Source organism: Pleurodeles waltl, chromosome 4_1 (genome assembly GCF_031143425.1).
Source record: "Pleurodeles waltl isolate 20211129_DDA chromosome 4_1, aPleWal1.hap1.20221129, whole genome shotgun sequence".
Classification (NCBI taxonomy): Eukaryota; Metazoa; Chordata; class Amphibia; order Caudata; family Salamandridae; genus Pleurodeles; species Pleurodeles waltl.
In genome coordinates this window covers 586,555,769-586,577,603 of record NC_090442.1, presented here as the reverse complement: position 1 = coordinate 586,577,603, position 21,835 = coordinate 586,555,769, and the positions used below count along the sequence as shown (strand labels likewise).

The following is a 21,835-nucleotide window of genomic DNA, read 5'->3' as shown; positions in this document are numbered from 1 at the left end:
TCATGTTTGCTAAAGGGATTTTTACGGACATCACATTCTGTGATGGATAGATCAAGTAGCCATTCTCTAAGCAGGAAGAGGGGGTAGGAAAGCTGAGAAGATGTTTTTTTGGGGTGCAGGATTCAATGGAGGAACAATTGTAGGAAAGTGGGATTAAGTAATAGAGCACTACAGGAGTGAAGAAAAGAATGAAAATGGAGATCAAATTGAACAAGATCAAATTGAGCAAGGTTGTCATCCCTTGTGGTAATCATAATATTGCATTGTTAAATAGAATGATTGAAAATTTGCCACTAAAAAGGGGTGAACCGCAACATTTGAAACGCCGCCACCGTCAGGCTCCTGCCACCAGGCAGCATGGCAGTGGCGGCGTTTCTGATCCGACTGGGCAGCGCTGCCCGCCGGATAATGAGTCGGATTCCACCAGCCTTTCCCTGTCAGTATGAGTGACTCTGGCCCCCCTGGGGGCCCCTGCAATGCCCATAAACTTGGCATGGGCAGTTCAGGGGCCTCCATGCACAGCCCCATTGTGCATTTCACTGCCCGATTTATGGGTAGTGAAATGTGCGACGGGTGTTTCTGCACCTTCTGCACCCACCGCACTGATACATTGCTGCCAGCTCCATTTGGATCTCGCCGGCCCAGTTGGATGTATATTATGTGGCTGGCGGGGGTTTCTGTGCGCTGGCAGACTTCTGTTGACCGTCAGCGCCGATCTCGGCGGATCGTAATGACCCCCAAAATCTTTAAACTGGGTGGCTTCTTGTGACCTCCCACATGCCACACGTACTCTTTTTGCAGAGCGGATGGGCGGTGTTTCTCCCTTTCTATTCTCTTTAGCCCCTAATTTCTCCCGTTTGCCAGTGTTACCATTTCTTACAAGCGAAATATATACAGAATGAGGGGTAGGAACGTGTAGCATCCTGTGTATCTGTGCTCACCATCTATATTTCTGCCTTCTTGGTGGTCAAATCAGGGGTATTGAAAGTCACATATATGGTGTAATTGGCCTTTGGATGGTAGGGCATCCAAGGAAACCTTCCAACCCCACACACCTTGACAATAAAAGGCCCGGGGTAGGGCTTACCACATGGGATAGGAATAGGTGGAAATTGCTACCATGCATATGATTGTACTTTGCATATCGTATGGTTTACTGTTTTGGCTTTTTTTTTTGTTTTAGGGGAATTGAAGTGTTATTGTTGATTTAATTCATGATATTGTACATTGTGTAATCCAGTATTGCATGTGTGAAATTAGGTTTCACATTCTAAGAAATGCACGCGGGTGGGAATTAAGGATAAATCAGTACCATGGCCAGTTAATTTAATGTTTTTTAAGCTAAGCTTCAATTGCCCCTCAATTTAATTTTCTCAGGGAATTTCATTTTTTTTTTTGTGTGTGTGTTTTTAAAATGTTTCTGGCTGTTACAATGATGAAGATTGATGTCGGAGGTGAATCTTTGTGTGTAATTGGAAACTAATTGTTTTACCAGACAGTTTTTTGTATTTTTGTGGGGTGCTATCATTATTTTGAAGAGTTTTTGTTTTTGAGGGTAAGTGTTTCAGTTAAATTTTTTGGGATCATTAGTGTAAACGTTTTTCAGTGCAGGCATTTCTTAGTATTATCAGTGTCAAGATTTAAGACCTACATTTTAGACTAAGGGCCTGATTACGACCTTGGCGGAGGGGATTACTATATCACAAACGTGACAGATATCCTGCCTGCCGTATTACAAGTTCCGTTATATCCTATGGAACTTGTAGTACGGCAGATGGGATATTGGTCATGTTTGTGACAGAGTAATCCCCTCCACCAAGATCGTAATCAGGCTCCAAGTCCACTTCCTAAACTAAGAGCCTAATTTAAGTCTGGAATTCTGTGTTAACCTCAATACACCAAAGCCTTAAGCCTGTGATACTTCAGAGGCTGAGAATGTAAATGATATTATATTGGACAATAAAAACAGCTGGTATTTACAGCAGATTAAAATGGCAAAGCAGTAGTAGTATGCCCTATTTAAGAAAATATAGTATTATTGTGAAATCGAACCATAACCTGTTAGTCAAAGTCTTTAAGTCTAAATCCTTAGCATATTGTAGCAATGCATAACATTTTCATACAAGGGAAGTGTAGAAAAATGTTTAAACTTATGTCCAATTTAAATTTGTATTGAACTGTTATTGCATAGCATTGTATACATGTTATTAGATAGAAGGACACCAAAAGAAAATTCTCTCTCATCTGATTTGAGTTTTTTGTTTAGACAACCATAAAGCAGTTAAAAGAAGAACTTGCAAAAGGCCCTCAAGAAGTTGCTGTTTACGTACAGGAACTGCAAAAACTAAAGAGTTCCATGAATGATTTACATCAGACAAATCTGGTAAGACGTTAATATTTTTTATTGTGTGGTAGCTTTAGGGATTGTGATGTTTGTTTTTTTAGGTGTTCTACTGTGGTTGGTAAGAAACTGCATAACCTAAAAACGTTTGATTTTACAAAATCTCTCCTAACTTGCAAATCTCAGTTACAAGTAAGACAGCTGAGTGAGCTATTGTGTGCAATAATGAAATTGTTTATTTATTGAACAAAAGCTGCCCATACACTTAATTCCAGGGCTTTCACAGTTCTTTAGACTTCTACTGCATGCACAGATGCTACTCTTTCTTGGTTGACAGGACCCGAGCATGTGCCTTTCTGTTAGCTCTCTTTTGTGTATGGGTAGCTTCATCAAGCCAGTGGTCAGCCCCCACACACCCATTGACTCCTCACTCCATTTTTTCCCCGTTTTCGAAAAAATTGTACAGAAAATTTGTTAGACTTTCAAGAATAGTACTCTACAACATTTATCCTGTTATAGTTGTGTTCTGTTGGAAGATTTCTTGTTGATTGTTTTTATTTTTTTTTAGTTTATCCAATGCAACTGGTTTTGTGCAGCATTCTTTGGGCTGAGCCTGACCTTGTGAATTAAATAATATTGTGTGATTGCCTCAGTGGTGTTGTGAATTGATGTGGGTGTGAGCAACCTTTACCCTGCCACAATGTGCCAGTTAAGAGGTTAAGCACTGTACCTTCAACAGCCCCTTAGCTGAGGATGTTCATGGAGTTTGTAAGGTTTTTCCACCAACGTTATGGAACACTTTTGCTGAGAAGGTAAGCGTAAACTTTTCATGAGTAAACTTTGGGGCTCATGAGACCGCCAGCCTCGCAGTGACGGTCAGACCGCCTCACTCCAGACGGTCAGACAGCCACATTATGTACCTGGCGGTCTGACCTCCGGACCGCCAGGGGACCACCGTCCCTGATAAGAACATGGTTCCCGAAGGGCTGACGGCGGTCTGAGTTGTGGCCAGTCACAACGCCGCTGTGCTGATTTCAACTCCGCTTTCCACCAGCTTTCTCATGGTGGGGGAATCTGCCATGAAAAGGCAGGCAGAAAGCTTGTGCAGGGGCCCCCTGCCCCGCACCTTCGGAATGCTCACTGTCTGCTTTGCAAATAGTGCACGTTCTGAGGGTACTGGAGTGCTACAGTATTGGATATTGGCCTATGCTCCTCACTGTTCCTGCTGGTCAGCACAGTGGGAACCTCGTAATACAGTGTTCCCGCCAGTCAGTCTATCGGGCACATTGTAATACCACAGGGTGAGGGGGGGGGGTGCTAGCATTACAGCAGCATCCTCCCCGCGAGTTTGGAGGTCAGCTCTTCTGACCGCCAAACTCATAATGAGGCCCTTTGTGTTCAGTCAGTGTTATAATTGGCTGCCAGGCAGAGTTATACTTAAAAAAGTCAGTTAGACCAGAACCACTGCCATGACACATTCTTGGTAAATCAGTCTGGTGAGTGTGGGCACAGGGAGTAATAGATTAGGTAGGTCTCAGTGGTGAAAATTATTTCTGAAAACAGAGGCAGTGATATTAAGAGGCTTCGTATATTGTGGAGCAATGCTATATTGCCCGTCTTGGAACTACTGCGGGTGATCTCAGTGAGAATATAAATGGGGATATGTTCATACGCATGGGATAGTCTGCATCAAAATAGGTGTTCTGACACTGAGAAACATTTGAACTGTGTTGGTTTAGCTGCTATTTGTTCAGTAATAATTTTGGGTACTGCAATGCATTTATTCATTTATCATGTATGCACATGCATGTTAAACATCTGGGCATAATAAACCATGCATGGAGAGAGACGCCAGGTGTGATGATATTACACAGGTTCACGCATAACAGAGAAAATGTTACATTTTTTGTTAAGTTACTTGTCATCCACTTGATTTTACAGAATGTGACAGAAAAGTTATTAAAGAAAGAATTAGATTACACTCAGCTGGAAGAAAAACAAAACCAAGAAGCAGTTAATTTGAAGAACTTAAAAGCAAGTCTTCACCAGAAGGATCTTGACTGTCAGAAACTCCAAGCAAGTTTCTCTGCAGCAGAGTCTTCTTTGCAGAGGGTGCAAAACGAACTAGGGCAAAAAGGAGAAGCCAGCACTAAACTCAAAGAAGAATTGTCAGAAGTAGAGACAAAGTATCACCATGTTAAGACCGAGTTCAAGCAGCTCCAGCAGCAGAAAGAAGAAAAGGATCAACAGGCTCTACATTTGCAGAGTGAGATCAATCAGGTGAGGTTAGACAGAGGTATATAACATACCATGTTTTTTCCACAACATTGCTTCTTTCATCTCCTCTGTTGAATATTTGGAGATTATGTAAATAAACTATAGAGGCATACTGCAGTCCTTTTAAATTTGGCTATTTTTAGTTTCATATATGTTTATTTCAGAAACAAAAGACTGAATATAAATAATTTCATTTGTAAGTCACATTCTTGCTCTTGAAGTCAATGTTTAACATCTTTTGTTTAATCTTAACCCCCACCTCTCCACGTTTCCATTTGAATCTTTGTTTCAGTGAGCTACAACATCATTTATTATGGATGATTATAATTGATCCAGTTTGTGAGATGTAACTGTCTGTTATCTATCTTAAGTTTGTTTATATCTTTTCATTTGTTCCTCATCATCTATTAGTGAATGATGTTTTACCAGGTGTCTCTTGGCCGTTGATTGCTTATTAGATGTAAAAATCTAATGTTTGTGAACTATTTCAATATTTGTAATACCTGTTTTTCATTTTAATTATATTTTAATTAATTTTAGCTTATAAGACTCAACTATCGATCAGTAAATTATCCAATGCAGTTATTATCTTGTGCGTACATGACTAAGGGGAGGACCACATAGCACTGAAAATATGTTCAGAACTTCCATCCATGGTGCAGTGCTAAAAAAAAAAATGCAATAAACAGTATCTGCAAACTGCCCGGGAATAGTAACATTGTGTCATCTAAGACAATACATTATTGTCCTGGTCAGCGCTCCCATTCTCCCCAACACACACACTTTTTCCAAATATACATTCCAGGCATCATAGCGATACCGTCTTACTGCATTTGAGTGGGACATAAATAGTAAGTCAGTTTCTGCACACATCTATTTCCCAATTGATGGTGCCACTGGAGCCTTCCAAGCCATTTCTGTGCAGAGTTTCATCAGCATTAGAGCAAGGCCCATAAATCCCCATTAATGTTTTGTCTGTTTCATGCGGTTCGACAAACTCAGCAAGCAGAGAGTGGGTTCCTTGGATATCAGCATGCTGCCGATGTCAGATGGGACCCGCGTTACCTTGCCACAAAATTTGTATATTCTGGCACCTTGCCATACCATAATGAGCAAGTCAGCATCTGCCTCCACACAATGTGGACAGCAGGATAATGTACCCCTGTGCATACACCCAACACAGAGTGGCATGAGATACATGTGGTGTAAGTGATTAAATTGTGTTTATTTCAGTCTCGCATTTTTAGAGACCGTTTTAACAGTTTCCAGAAATTTCAACCACTTATTGTCGCACAGCTCCAGTTGTAGGTGGTCTACCCACCACTGCCCCGGGGTGAGGGGAGGGAATCAAGATCTACCTCAGCAGCGTGTTGTGCAAGACTGTAGTTGTTGCACTCATGTGTCACCTATACCTTCAGCCCCATCAGAGCAGTTGGTTCCTCATCTTTGGTGCCCCATACCTGGTTCAATTGATCCTATAGCAAGTTATGTAACATGAAGCTGCCCGGCCCTATGTCGAACCTTCCCTGCAGGTCCTCCCAGGGAATCCATTGTCCCTCACTGAAGAGGTCCCATCAGCTGTATATCTCTGTCTACTGCCAAGGTCCCATAACATGATAGTGTGTGAGTCTGTAGCAGTCGGGGAGGGCCTACAGCAATAACTCTGGTGCATAAGGGGGTAGTCTGGTCCTTGGTTGAATATATGTGTCCCAACACCCTTTTGCCACTGTCAGGATATTGTTGGTGGTGATAACGATCTTTCCCTTTGGTCATAAGCCACATAGTATGTCGGTACCATCCAATCGTGAAAATGTCATTATTTTCTGAGCTATGTTTGTCAGCAAACCAGTTCATCAGCCACTGGAACTAAGCCTCAGTGTAGTACAGTTCATATTTGATGGCCCCCTTCTACTGGGGAAGGGCAGAGTTCCGAAAGGGCCATCCTGCATCATCCCTCGACCCATATCAAAGCTATTAGTAGTGATAGTGTTTCTATGAAAAATGATTAGAGGAGTACCCCCAGGGTAGCTGCAAAAAAGTATATTAGACGGGGAGGGGGGAGTGTTGAATAGCAACATTTTAGATATGGCCACTATGTCCATGGGCATTGGGAGCAGGGAGCACCAAAAACGAAGAGAGCGTTATGCAGCTGCAATAGTTGCCGTCTATTATGTTGCACTCCTTTTGATGAATATTGGCTCCTAAATATTTGAAGGTGTCAAAATGCCTTTGCATTCTGACAGCGAGTACAGAGTGGGTCTGCTCAAATGATAACTTCACTAGCATGAAGAGACCTGATTTCCCCTAATTAATACAAAGTCCTGACACCCTTCTGAACTTTGTCAGAGAAGCCATTAGCATTGTTAAAAAAAAAAAAAAAAGAAGAAGTAGGGTTGTTATGAAGATACATCAGTGTGTCATCTGCAAACAGGGAGATTGTGTCATCTATTTACAACCCTCAAACCCCATTCGGGGCACGGGGCAGACATACCAGAGATTCCATTGCCGGTGCAAAGATCAACAGTAAGGCTGGGCAACCATGTCTGGTCCCCTCTTCAATCGAGAAGCAATTTGAGACTACCCTACCAGTGCGATCTCTTGTCTCCTGCTTGGCATATAGTAGATGCTCCCACCTAGGAACACCAGGTCTAGTGCCATTCTGCATAGCACTTTCATCAAATATGGCTAGCTCAGTGTATCATAGGGCTTTACAATATCTAAGTGAGGCCCTCTTTCTGCCCTCGCCCAATCCACAAACATAAATAGTGACCGTAAGTTATGGAATATGTTGCACCCTGGTATAAAGTAATTCTGATGGTCATTATGTGCATATTGGTGCAGGGTGATTAGTTGGTTTGCTAATATTTTCGCCAACACATTACAGTCGAGATTAAGCAAGGATGGGGACGGTATGACTCGACCTCTAAGGGATCCCAACCGTCCTTTGGAAGAACCATCAGTAAAGCCTCTTCCATGGATGTCAGTTTAGCTCTCTAGGACCAATAAGACGCGAGGGGAGAAGCGCGTGTGGCATAGGTGGTATAAAATCTGATGGGCAGTTATTCCATTGCCTGATGTTTTGCCCCTGGCAGTTTGTTTCAGTGCCAGATTGATTTCCTCAAACATGATCAGCTCTTCCAAGTTAAGCCCTTGCAAACTAGTGATGCAGGCAATGTAATCCCATCCAGGTAATACCGCACTAGTGTGTCCCTGTTTTCTACTGAGCTGGTATACAGGGTGCTAAAGTAGTCACTAAATGCGGATTACTTCCCTCTTGTTTTCACATAGGTTCTCATTATCCCAATGAGACTGATCCTGCACCATGTGACACCTGTCAGCCTAGTCTTGGTTTTGTTCCGGCTAAATAGCAGTGCCTCATCTCCACCCAAGGACAGGAATGAGTAGGCAACTGGGTGCATGACATAAATGAGTCCTCGGGGAAATCGTGGTCACTCATCTCACCCGTTTCTCTCCGTTACATTAGTCTCACGTATGCAAAGACAATCAGTGGCAGAGCATAGTTCAATAAGGTTTTATTGAAGTAACTGCATCTTAGATAATAAGGCATGTATTGCAATAACTAGGACGATGACGCACAACAGGATTAAAATTGTGACAAGGAGAGTAAAACACAAGAATAAAGCTACCATATTGTCACTGAGGTTTCTAAGAATAGTTCCTACATAGGCTATGTTATTGCAAATGTGTCTGGGAGAGGAGGTGTCGATCGGTCTAGATTTGTGTTGGGTACCTGTTGAATTAATACCCCCTTGCATATTTCAAGTAGGAAGTGCATACTACAGTACCGCAGTATCACTTGTTGAGTTTTTTTTTTAGCTCTTGGGCAGTGAGGTGGGCCTCCTGTAGACATGAAAGTTGTATGTGTCTGCGTTTGAGGTAGAAGTGTATGCTTTATTGTTTGTCATGTGTTGCCACACCCGTGACATTCCAGGTCAGGAAGTTATATTTACATGATGCCATGCAACGTTAAAATGGTGAAGTCTTTCTTTGGAGAGGGCATGGAGGTGGAAGGATGGATGCTCCCTTTGGGTCTTCATTGCACCAGACCACCTACACTCTTGCAAGCACAGTGTACTGCACTCAAAATGGTATAAGCAAGTTCCCAACTCTCATCCCAGGCAGCAAGACCTATTGGCCCGCAGCCACAAACATAACATTACAAACCTATAGGTGGATTTCTCCCTTACAGAGGTTGGGGGTGGCGTATCACCAGCGCGGGTGCCTCGTGAGTTGCTTTTGTCCCCTTATTGGGTACCCTTTGAGCCCTTTTTTATCATTCAAGTGTTCGACCATCGTCTCTCACTCCCTTCACTCCCAAATCTCTATCACCAGCTGTATTCATATGAGTGTCGGCAGTAATCGGAGTGACATCCAGCCCCTTTCTCGCTGCCTGTGTTAGATCAACTGGTAGGTTGACAGACATGCCCCGTGTGCCTCAAAGGCACAATATTTAGAACTCCTGGTGCAGTCCTAGTTCAACAAGAGCCAGGGCTCGTTTTTTTGGCAGCCTGTTCCTTTGTGAGTCTGTTGCGCCAGCCCCTGCTGTTCCTGCCCCTTGAGCGCTTCATGGTACAGCCATCATCCTTGGCAGGCAGGCACCCAGATACTTTTTGTTTCTTTTGTTTCTACCCACTCCCAGGCCTCCTGGACATCGTTAAGAATTTCATTGCCTTGCCATCTATGATTTTTAGCCTTGCCAATAACATCGGAGCATAGCGAAGATTCAGTTGCCAGAGGCTGGCCTTGATCTCCAGAAAAGATTCTAACTGTTTTTGAGCCTCTGTAGTGTAGTTGGAGAAGATGTTGACCTGACTGTTGCCCACTGCTGAGAAGCCCTGCCCTCTAGTGGCCTGCAGGATATGGTTTCTATTCTCAGAGTTGAATAGCTAGGCCTCTACTGGTCGAGGTGGGGAGCCCTGCTGGCAGTGGTTTACTCAGAACCCCATGGGCCATTTCAACAGAAAAGAAGGTAACAAATTTGCCCTCCAGCATTGCGTTGACCAATCATTCTCCTAAAGCAAGTCAATGCTGTAATAGAGTTTTTATCAGAAATAATGAAGTGACACAATTCTAATAATAATTGAGTATATTTATAAGTAAATAAAATAGGGCTGGGAGTACAGCACAGTTCTGTAACTGAAGCCACACTCAACTCAGCTCTTACAAACAGCATTTGTTATACACTTGGTGAATGCCTAAGTTCCTCCTCCTTCATACCATATACAATTAACAAAGACCGTACTTCTTTAAACGCTATCTGACTGCTTGTTACAAAAATATAGCTAGAACAGATATAATACTTGTATATCTTCCTACATACACAGTGTCCTTCAATCCTACCCTGTGAACTCTATCATTATGTCCTCCCTACACATCTACCAGACTTTGAAGTTTTACGGTCTGTCTCCCACTCCCTGCCAGCTTTGAAACACAAACATCTAGTTCTGTGTCTCCCTTTCAGCCTGCCATGATTTACCCCTTCTTCTAACCCTGGTATCAGAAAGTGGCTCAGACTCTCCTCTGTGTATGCTTCCTTCTAAATCATCTATGGTATACGAAGTCGGACTGTGACTGCTTTTACCCTGCACCTGGCCTCTCTCCTCATTCTCCTTTCTGTCCCTGCATCCCTACTTGACCATTGTATTCAAACCGAGGCCTGTGAGTCCTCCCAGGATCATTCTTCTCCTAAAGTCAACATCAAGGCCAGCATGTATTCCTGAGAAATCTATTAAGTTTCTTCATGCAAGACCAGATTGAGTACAGGTAATTAAATGAACATAATTTACCAGACATTATTTCGCAAGGTTAATTTTGGCGGGTATTACTTGCTGAAATTTAGTTTAGGAAAAATGCTGTGGAGCTGTAACGACCACGGAATTCATAATTCCAATATGTGTGGTTACTTCTGTTACTGCAGAAACATAAATTTAATGGGCACTAGCATTCTGGTCCATGATGGTTATTCCACTCACAAACCATCAATTTATCCCTTGGTGTTAGACTTGACATCCTTGGTGTTGTCTCCCATAACCTTTTGCCTCTGCTTTCCAGGTTGTTGATGTGTGCTGTTTTTGCTGTTTTTGATACTCTGGGCACTTTACCACTGCTTACCAGTGCTAAAGTGCAAGTGCTCATATGTAAAATGCATGTGTAATTGGCTATCCATGATTGGCATATTTGATTTACTAGTAAGTCCCTAGTAAAATGCACTAGAGGTGCCCAGGGCCTGTAAATCAAATGCTACTAGTGGGCCTGCAGCACTGGTTGTGCCACCCACATGAGTAGCCCTGTAAACATGGCTCAGACCTGCCACTGCAGTGTCTGTGTGTGCAGTTTTAAACTGCCAATTTGACTTGGCAAGTGTACCCACTTGCCATGCCTAAACCATCCCTTTCATATATGTAAGGCACCCCTAAGGTAGGCCCTAGGTAGCTCCATGGGCAGGGTGCAGTGTATTATAAAGGTGGGGCATGTACTGTGTGTGTTACATGTCCGAACAGTGAAATACTGTAAATGTCAGTCCTCACTGCTACAATGCCTATCTCTCTCATAGGTTAACATGGGGGCTGCCTTTAAATATTATTAAAGTGCAGTTTCCCTTTGAAAGCAGATATAAATGTGGAGTTTGGGGTCTCTGAACTCACAATTTAAAAATACATCTTTTACTGAAGTTGTTTTTTAGATTGTTAGTTTGAAAATGCCACTTTTAAAAAGTAGGCATTTTCTTGCTTTTTGCATTCTGTGACTGTTTGTGGATTCCCTTTCTGGGTCAGTTTGACAGTTGGGCTGTTTGTGAATCCCTTCTAGACAGTGAGACAACGAGAGCTGGGGTGAGACCTGCATATCCTGATGAGCCATCTGTGCTAGGAGTGGTCACTTACACCTGAATGTGCTGTGCCTGCCCTCTCACAATGCAACCCCCTGGTGCTTGTCTTGGGCCTGGCCTGGGCAAGGCAGGGTCTTGTGAACAACAGAGACTTTCCTTTGAAGTATGCCTACTTCAAAGGCAGAAAGAGGTATAAGTATTGGACCCAAAACCCCTGAAAATTAGATCACTTCTGGAACCAAGAGCAACCTCTGCCAAGAAGAAGAGCTGAGGAGAAGTGCTGCTCCTGCCTGCGACTGTGCTTTGTTGGGCTATCCTACAGTTGCTGCTTCTGCTTGTGAAAGGGGACAAAGACTGGACCTTGTGGTATATTCCTGCTTTCAAGAATCTCCAAGGGCCTGAACTGAGCTTGCCTCCTGTTTTGAAGTCTCAGGGCCATTAAAGACTTTCTTTGCTAACATTTGGACTCTCTGCTAAGACTCCTGCCCTGCCAAGTGATGTCCTATCCAGTCCTTGGGCCCTTGAAAGGTAAAGTTGGCAGAACAAGAGCTGAAAATCCACACACAGAACGCAGTGTGGGGAAATTTTTGATGTACCATCTGCAAAGCGGCAGATAAACGAAGTGCCGCCAGCTTCACAGCTAAAATTGTCGCTCTACCTGCATCGCGGCTGGGTGATTGATGCATCATGGCTGGAGAAACGACGTGCAACACCCGCTTGCGGCTGCTGATAATGACGCAAACCCCGTGCAGCACGGTTTTCTAACACTGTGCGACCGCATTTTCCACGCATCATCCCGGGGCGTCAAAGGCAACCCGACCCTGCCCAGATTCGAGGTACCGCCTCCGGAAATTGATGCATCGCTTTATGGCGAGTGAGAAAAACGATGCACCGCCGACCCGACCGGAGAAGGAACGACGCACAGCCTCCCTTGCGAGGAAGGAATCGACGCATTGCATTGCTGCCTTTTCTGACGCACGCTCGCCTGTGCGGCTAAATTTTTTACGCTAAGCAGTTACTTTGTATAAAATCATCATTTCCATTGTTTTCTATGGAGTAAGACTCTTATTCTTTTGAAAATTCATATCTTGACTTGTGTATGTTGGATTGTTATTGTTTTGGTCTTGTTTGATTTAGATAAATATTACCTATTTTTCTAAACTGGTGTGGTGTCCATTTTGTAGTGTTTTCACTGTATTGCTGTGTGTTGGTACAAATACTTTACACATTGCTTTTGAGTTAAGGCTGCCTGCTCGTGCCAAGCTACCAAGGGGGTGAATGAGAGTTAACAAGGTGTTTTTCTCATTTGCCCTGACAAGAGCGAAGGTCCTTGTTTGGACAAGGGGTAACCTGACAGCCAACCAAAGACCCAATTTCTAACGCTTGGCATGACCTCATATTGAATCTACTGCAGCTAAGATTAAGGAGCCAAAATGATTAACGCTTTTTGTTGTATGATTTTCAAGCCAGGTTCTACCCCGCAACCAGAGCTGAGTCCATGTTGCTGGCTCTCTTCAAGGACTTGCACTTGGTTACTGATGCTGACAGCATCCTGGTTAATGTCAGTTTCTTTGCTTCAGTAGAGTTAATTCATCAAAATTCATTAGGGTGTACACAAATTCTTGAGCTGGCTTTCTCTCGGCAGAACTATTCCATGTGGTGGCAGCATCGATTTCCATTCTCCATCCTTGGATCTAGACTGACACTCCGTTGGCTCCACCTTTTTCCTTATTATTTAACATCCGTCTCTGTCACTTAACTGTTTTCTCTTCTCATTCGATACCCTACCTGATGTTTATGTGAACAGTACAGATCTTATTGCACCTTGATGCACGCTTGGAGTCGGTAGAATCAACTGTGCATGCATGTCAGCTATGCAGGACTGTAAGAAAGGTAGCTGAGCACAGTTTAAACAGAAATAATAGTACTTGGGTATTTATGAAATGTAACAGTCATTTAGCTGCAAGGAAAAAAAACGTATTTGTAGTAGTATCTGAAGTGTTTAAATTCAGATTTACAATTGGAGTGTTAGTATTTGATTGATTTGCAAAAAGTTAATACTTACATAGATTATTTTTCATACAGTTGCACAGTAAACTGCTAGAGACAGAGCGTCAACTAGGGGAAGCACATGGGAGGTTGAAAGAACAGAGGCAACTAAGTGGTGAAAAATTAATGGACAAAGAACAGCAGGTAGCAGATTTGCAGCTGAAGCTTTCACGTGCTGAGGAGCAGGTATGTAATGTGTGTTTTTTTTTACCCTGAATGTTTTTTTCAAATAGCAGATCTTGTATTTATACATCAAATGCATTTGTAGATACTTTTCAGTCTTTTGCAGCATACTTTTATTTTCATGAATCTCGGACACAGCAAAGTATTTACTGTGTACTCAATATGCATACAAAACTCGTTCTGCCTTGGATTTACAAAATACTTGTACAGATCAGCTACAGTTGACCCAATCTTCTTGAGATTTGAATCTCTGACTGTAACATTGTACAGATCCGTAAGTATAACTCAGAATGACAGTAAATTCGCTGTACATGGAGAATAATAGTGCAGCGTAGCACACACAAGTTTTCCGAAATCTTCAGTGATCCATTTTGGGTAGTTTCCAGAGTGGCCCAGTATACCCACATCACCAGTTTCTAAAACCATCAGTTAGTATCATTTTATTTAATATATTAGTGTATGTATATACATTACTAAATGTTATAATTCCCTGGTTGGTATACATAGCTGGATTACATTATGTCCCTTTTGCCTTAAACTGTCTGCTTCCATAATGCCCCACTCGGCATACATTGGAAGACTGAATCATGATGCAGCATACTTGGCCTGAAGGCATAATGCACTACTCATTGAACTTTGCCAAAATGCGTATTTCCCACAACATCATATTCCACTGTTCTTGCATAATTCCGTAAGACCTCTGTTACCCATTTAAACAGGGTTGATAGTACCCATTTTAGTATGCATTCCTGAATTTCAGAGTGATTGAATTGGTACATAACACCAGTACTTATTCATATAATGGAGTACTCAAAAAGATTGAGTTAAAATTCTTCAGATATTATGATTCTCCAGTTTAGTTCCTAGATCTGTTCATTCACTATTACAATATAAACAGTAGAAAAGTGTCTGCATGCCATGTAACTTAAAATCCTCTATAGGTTTTTCAACTCTGCTCAAAAATACTTTATTTCAATCAAAAGAACGTAAAAGTAGCAAATAAAAAAATTACAATATTAATTCAATGTATAAAAACAACAACATAGTCACAGTAATACAATCGGGCCATGTATAATAATCAATAAAACTGGATCAGTATAAAAACTATGAAACCAGTACAGAAACCCTCCAAGACAAAATGGGCTTCACAATCCATTACAAGCATTTTAGATGTCCCGTGGCAATCTGAGACGTAAAGCTAGATCTTAATTGGATCCTATACTATTACCTATGTCTAAAACGGATAAAAGAGAATGTACATATAAAATATTCATAGTGCAACTCATTCCAACTATAGACACCACACGCTATATAAACACCCCTATAAAAAGAAAAAATTAAGATTTTTACAAAAATGTAAAAAATGCTAGAGATCACAAATGGCCAGTTGTGAACATGCCACTTGCCTAATCCTCCTCAAAGTTACGAAAAAACAGAATAAAGCAAAAACTAGAGTTTGGCTAGCATCAAGCCTTAAAATACAGAGGGCGTTTTTATGCTCTCTAACACCTAAAAGCCGACAGACTGGAATGATCCACGTTTTTCTGCTCATAAATACAGTGGACCAAAAAAAACAACACATGTTCCACCTTTTCCCTTTCTGATCCACAGGAAGGTCAGGTACACCCATTGGTGCCCATGTTACGGGCCCAGTTATCGGTGAAAGAGGCAATTGGCAATGTTCTGTGTCTAAACTGTAGATACAGTTTCTGAGCCAACAGGGGCTCTATTTCATCACAGAATTGTTCAAAATTATAATCTACCTTAGTTTGAAAAAAATAATAATCAGCCAGAGTACCATGAGAAGAACCTGTCAGCATTTGATCTAATTTAAACTGGAGATATCTTTTTTAACCAGGGCTTTGCTGATTGTCCGGGCAACCTCCGGCTCCTCCCCCAGTTCTCCACTCCCTATCTTGGTTGGAGTTTCGTTCACATAACTAAACCAGGGGATACTTCTCGATCCTAGCAAACCTAGCAATTCTCGGAGACCGGCTCAGTAGGAAGTTAATTCTGGGGAGCCCAGATCTATCCTCAGTAAAGTAGTGGACTGAGCCCCACCCCCTCAGTGATAGGCCTCAAACCCAGATAAAATCTAAGTGGAATTAGCGGTGTACTGCTGGGAAGCCCTAACAGCTAGCGTAGGAAACTGTTCTCTGCAACTTGTAATTTGGGCACATTTTTGTGTCGCCAGAGATTAGATCCATATTTGGCAGCCCCCAAAGCTTGCATTTTATATAATTGAATTACTGGTGAAATTTGGCGAAAAGGCAAACTTTGCTGAGCTCTTTTAAACTCCCTACTATGTTGCATACGTTTGAGTCTCCGTTTCTCGATATGAAAGCTCCAATCCATATCCTCAGTGAGGGTCATCCCTAGGTAATCAAAAACCTTTACCTGCTCTAGGGGGACACTAATGTGCTTAGGGTTGAGTCACGTAAAGTGACCAGGATTTAGGATTATAAATGTTGTTTTCTCAAGACTCCTCTGGCCACAGAACCTCTCAAAGTGACGTAGGATATTCTATAAGCTACCAGGGGATTTAGATATTAAGGGCCATATGTACGAACGCTTTTTCCCATAGACACAGAATGGGTAAAATCCTTTCGTACATCTGGCCCTAAGAGTGTCATCTGCAAACATCGAGGCCAAAGCCTTGGTGTTTGCCAACCTAGGTACATCTCCAACACAATTATCCAAATAAGAAATCAGATCATTAACATATAATGTAAAAAGAGTAGGGTCGAGGACACACCCTTGCCTGACCCCACAATCCACAGGAAAGGAGCCCATCAATTCCCCAGACAGTCCACCTCAAGCTTACGCAAAGTTACCGGAATGTAATTTAATAAGAATAGCCAGAACATCTGCAGGGACTCCCATATTAGCCAAGACCTGCCACAGTTTTGACCGGGGAACCATATCAGGTGCCAAACATAAATTGATGAATGCAATGCAAATGCTGCCACCACCCAGGACCACTGTTTTTCAAAAGATTAGTTGGAAACAAAAAACATGGTCCATTCTACTAATGCCCTCCATAAATCCAGCTTGGACTGGTGTTATTATTTTGTACTCAACCATCCAGGCATGAAGCCGGTCATAGAATATAGTACAAAATAATTTTTGAGAGCAATCAATAAGACTGATAGATCTGTAATTATAGGGGTCAACTAAAGATTCCTTTCTATGTATAGGGATAAGTTAGTTCCCTGCCCACGTGGGGGGTATTGGTGCTCCTTCCAGTATACTATTGAGAATTAGCAAAAAGTGTGGTCGCCATACATCTAATTCACTCCTAAAGAGGTCCCCAGGAATTTTATCCAATCTGGGGACTTTATCAACCGCTATCTTAGAGATAGCTGAGTTTACCTCCTCTATAGTGATTGGATTAGGTTTCATGCAATTGGAGTGGCCTACTCTTCTAGCATACAATTATCAGCCGTCTGCATTAGCTGGGATTTAGTGACATCTTCTTTCAGGGAATATAGGGAGAAGTGTGCTACCCCGTCTGCTGCAGAAATATTTGCCATTGAAGGGCAAACACCTCCCCTACAACCCAGAGAAACCAGATTCCAAAGACCACATTCGTCCCTGTTCTTTACTGCAGTCAACATATTATCCCATTGATCAAATTCCCAGTCTTTTTACCCTTTCTAATAGTTTGTGTTATACAGATCCCTCTTGGCTTTAATTTCCCCATCTTTTGTGGTCTTTAATTGCAGAGAAAAGGGCAGATGTAACATTCTTGCATGCTCTGTTATATCAGACTGGGGTATACTGTGTTTTTTTTTTTTTTAGATTCCACAAAAAAGTAGCCATTAAGATCATCAAACACTTTATTGTGGTTTAAGCAGATAGAATTCAAAGCCGCCTCGCTTCCTTAATCATTCCCCAAATTGAGAAGGTCCCTTTGCCAACCAGCCACAAGAGAGTACATTTTACCCATCTGTTCCTTCAAGTCCTTCATACAAGCCCACTTTACTTTGTGCTTGTTACTTGACATGCATACCCTAGGATCCAATGGGTTCCCCAGAATAAGTCTTCAAGCCCAGGGCAAATAGGTCAGCCTCCAGGATTAGAACATTGTGGTCGCTACCTAAGTGAGAAACAATAGAAAAAACGTTCAAAGATGGCCAAACGCTGAGCTCCACTAGGATATAAACAAAAAGGCTGGTGCTAGGCAGGCGATTATATGTATATTTCCCCTTACAATCAGACCTTGTTCTGCCATTCACTGCTCGAGGACCCAATTTCATAGTGAGAGCACTGATTTGCATATCCCAGGGAAACCATTTCTTAATAGGAACTATTGACAGCCTAGGAATGCCCCATACACCATCTTCTTCATAGGCATATGTTGCACCATCATCATCCAAGTGTTCAAACTGACAGTTAAAATAGCCACCCACTACCTTCAGTACATCCCCTGGATGAGCTATCATATGAGAATTTAACAGTTCAATAGTGGGCGACTCATGCGTTTAAAAACATGGCCTAAATATACATTATATATAGATACACAGTTCTAGCCGTGGTAGTTATAGAAACGTATAAGATATCGGGGGAGGGTATCAAAACTTCTTTAATCTTACTGGCTCATCCAGTGTTGATCCAGGTTGTCAACCCTCCAGTCTACCTCTGCCATTGGAAATAGCCTCTTTACTAAAATTAACATAAGCAGCCAGATACAAAGATTATATTTTGTTTAATAAATTCAGCCAATTTGGGAATATTATGCTTAGAGCTTAATCCTGCAACATTCCAAGGCAATGTTTGCCAAATTATCTGTTTTTTTTGTTTCTTTTTATTTTTTTACCAAGAACCCACAGGGTTAGGCAGTCCCAAATGGTCAGTGTTGTTACAACCTGCCGTGGGAGCTTACTGAACCAGGAGATTCAACTGTGTACAAATAGCCTTTGCTCCATGCCCCCTCCCCTAGAAGTGCATAGTCACAGTATTTATCCATCCATTGGGAATCCTGGTGGTCTATGGGGACAATCCCCCCACTATCTAGAACTTATGGGGCTATGCTTTTGTCACATGCTGTAGACCAAATTGGCATTGTGGCTTTTGAAATCTCGCATCTGCTTCCCTGCACCAAGGTGGGACCGTTACCTCTCCCCTTTTAATTTTTATATGGGTGGTCACTTTAAAAAAATCCCATATCCTTCCCTAGTATGGAACACGTTCTGGGTGTGCCATTCCCCGTTTAGTCTAGTCACTCAACTCTGTCAAAGTCTTCAAAACGATTTGCATAGCCCATTGCACAATCAGTAGCACATTGCTTAATCAGTGAGATCCCTTAATGCACAGGTACGGACAGGGGATTTGTCTACAAAGGTATCTGTTTCCCTAGGGCAGAGCGATTTACAGAAATACGCCCAACAGGAATAGGGCAATCTTAGATTCTCTCATAGGTTGTGGGAAAAGGCCAAAACGTAACCTCTGTACAACCTCAAGGGATCTAAAATTAATTTGATTGTGTAATAATATTTTGTAACAAGTTTTCATATGGACAGTGCAAATACAGTTTGTCTAATGTACAGACTGGCAAGCGACAGTGTACAGCTGTTCTCACTCTTCTGTACAGAGAGAAGTAAAAGCTCAGGAGGCGAACAATACCAAATGTACAGGCTTCACCAAATTAAGCAGCAATGCAACAAAAAGAAAAGAGCAATTAAAATATTTTTCATATTTTTTCCCGTTGCTTTGCACTCTTCCTTCGTTTCCAGTTCAACTACCTTTAAATGTTCAGCTCCCCGCCAAATGGCAGTTAAACTAACACGTTCTAGAATGAAATAGTACAACCTAGAGGGATCTAAAATGAATGGTAATTCAATCACCACAATGGACCTTTGTCCCTGCCCCAGCCAACTCCCTCTTTGTTTAAACAAAATCTCCCTTGCCATATGATAAGGAAATTGCCTCTGATGGGCCAGCCAGTTCAAGCATTTGTTAGTCAACTCAACCTGACCCTCTCTTTGATTTTCAAGCAATTCTGGAACACCAACCAATGCAAGAACATACGGACAAGAGACCACTGGACGGTCAATCACGGGTTACCTGTTTGTCAGTGCGGAGGCTTTAGACTTTGATAAACTCGTTCCCACTGCTCCAAGGAGTTGAGGGGTTGGAGGCAAATGGGTATCAGGAGCCTTAGTCACATGCTAAATATCCCTAGCTTCAATCCCCTTACCGTTCTTGTATGAAGCAGGGCTAGTTGCCGCAAAGCTAGATACATTGCCTAATAGGTTGTATTGTAAACCACCCAATGCCTTATTCAAATTACTTTGGCAGACTGGTGTCAAAGTGTGGGCTCCTACTTCTCCCTCGGGTATTGGGCAGGCAGGTTGTTTAGTGGGGGTAAATATAGAGTCAAGGGCCTTTTCAATGACTTCCAATAATGCTATCAATGGGGAGTGCTCTTTATGCAGATGGTCTTTCATTTTCCTTTGGTAAGTCTCCAGAAGGGCAACCGCTCAAGGCGTTTTATACATTGGCCCCTGAGGGCAAAACATTTGGGAGTCCCCTATATGGAGTTGATTGAGTGGGATAGCAGATCCAAGAGGGGACTGAGGTGCAGAATGTTATCTGGGCCGTTAAACAGCACGAGGTAGCTGAGGCATGGCAATCTTTCGAGCCTGGGGAGCCCTGCTGGATTGGACACCGGTTATCAAAGCTACTTGGCTCATTATGTAGGGCTGTGCTGTCCGCACTGATATCAACAGTGGTAAGACTAGGCGATGTAGGCCCACCTTGGCCTGTGTCATTAGGGACTTCCAGTGAAAGTCTCCTTTCTGTTAAAGCAATTTCGGTTGAAATAATCCCCAATGGCCCTCTGTAGCATTTTATCGAGACTGGTGGTCTTCGTGGAGACACTGCCTCTGGTATAGCGCCAATAAGCTGCAGCTGGGCAATGTCCTAGGACCGCCTCCATGGGCATGGAAGTCCTCTCCAACCGGACAACTGGAACATGTTTTTAGATTTCCAATGCAGGTAAAGGATACAGGCTTGTCTACCCTGAAGTCCAATTCCCCTTCAGTATGGTGAGTCATAATTGTGTGCAATGCAGAGTTCTGGGCTTCCCAAAAGAGCTGTGACAACAAAGTGTTGGCAGGCAAGAATGATAAGGAGGGAGAGGGTTAGAGGAAGGAGGACGAGAAATTGGATTGGCCAAAAGAAATGTGGATATTGAAGAAATATGAAGATCTAAACCTGGGCAGTGAGGGAGGTTGAAAGCAAAGATATTTGTGGGCCTTTAATACTGGCCAACTAGGGAGTGGGGCGGTTGTTGAAAAGGTTACACCCTCAGAAAATTAATAACTCATAACAAACCCCTTACTGGTCGACCAAGCGACAAAATGATTCAGACAGTGTGACTCCGGGAGCCTAGGGAGCGGCCCCATTCCTTCTGATTTTCCATGGCTGAAAGCTTTCTGATCTACCAATCATTCTCCCACCTTTGTTACAGTCCCTTAAGTGGTTCATGTCTAACCCCATTGCACCTCCACAGTGCATACTATACTTGCATCCATCTCATAATGTCACCGGTTTTGTCTGTGTACCTCATCAGGTGCTTGTTTCTAGGCACATTCCTCCCTGAATGCACCCACAAAAACTGCCATTTCATATTATTGCCTCAGAGTGTAGTTTTCTTTATCAGCCAGTTTCGGTCAGAAGTTCATGTTGGATCTGAATGGCTCTTTTCCATGCTTGATCCTGTACCATTTCAATAACTTCCTAACCTTCAATTTTTTCACCCATCTCGGAGGTGCTTTCAGCTACTTCAGGTTAGTGTCCTCCAGCAGCACTCCACTTTAGTGCTGTCCCTTAATGTTTTGGACCTCCATGTTACAAAACACCTAACTTTACTGCCCCAGGCTATGCAGGCCCTCTAATTAGACTTTCAGCCCCAGGAGATTTTCATCATTATCCCTGTTTTTTGTGCTGGCAGTTATACTTTTGTCCTACAGTACTCTGAATTTATCCTGTGAAATTCCTCATTTTTTGTCTATTTGTTGCTTTACTTGCTCACGGTCTGGCCACAGGAGGACTCCATTCTGTACTGGGGGGGTGTCCTCAGCTCATGGCCTGCTCCTGTAACGCAGACATGGCTATGAAGTCTCTCATATTAT

At 42.5% G+C, this 21,835-nt stretch overlaps 1 protein-coding gene across 1 annotated transcript in view; it reads left to right on the top strand.

Annotated features, from left to right (window-relative positions):
* The window catches only part of EEA1 (early endosome antigen 1), a 497,109-nt gene that overhangs the window by 123,569 nt on the left and 351,705 nt on the right, over window positions 1-21,835 (top strand). Inside the window, exons 10-12 of the mRNA XM_069228969.1 lie at window positions 2,267-2,383; window positions 4,283-4,621; window positions 13,551-13,700. Coding sequence (XP_069085070.1) covers window positions 2,267-2,383; window positions 4,283-4,621; window positions 13,551-13,700 — 606 coding nt within the window. The remainder of the gene's footprint in view (window positions 1-2,266; window positions 2,384-4,282; window positions 4,622-13,550; window positions 13,701-21,835) is intronic.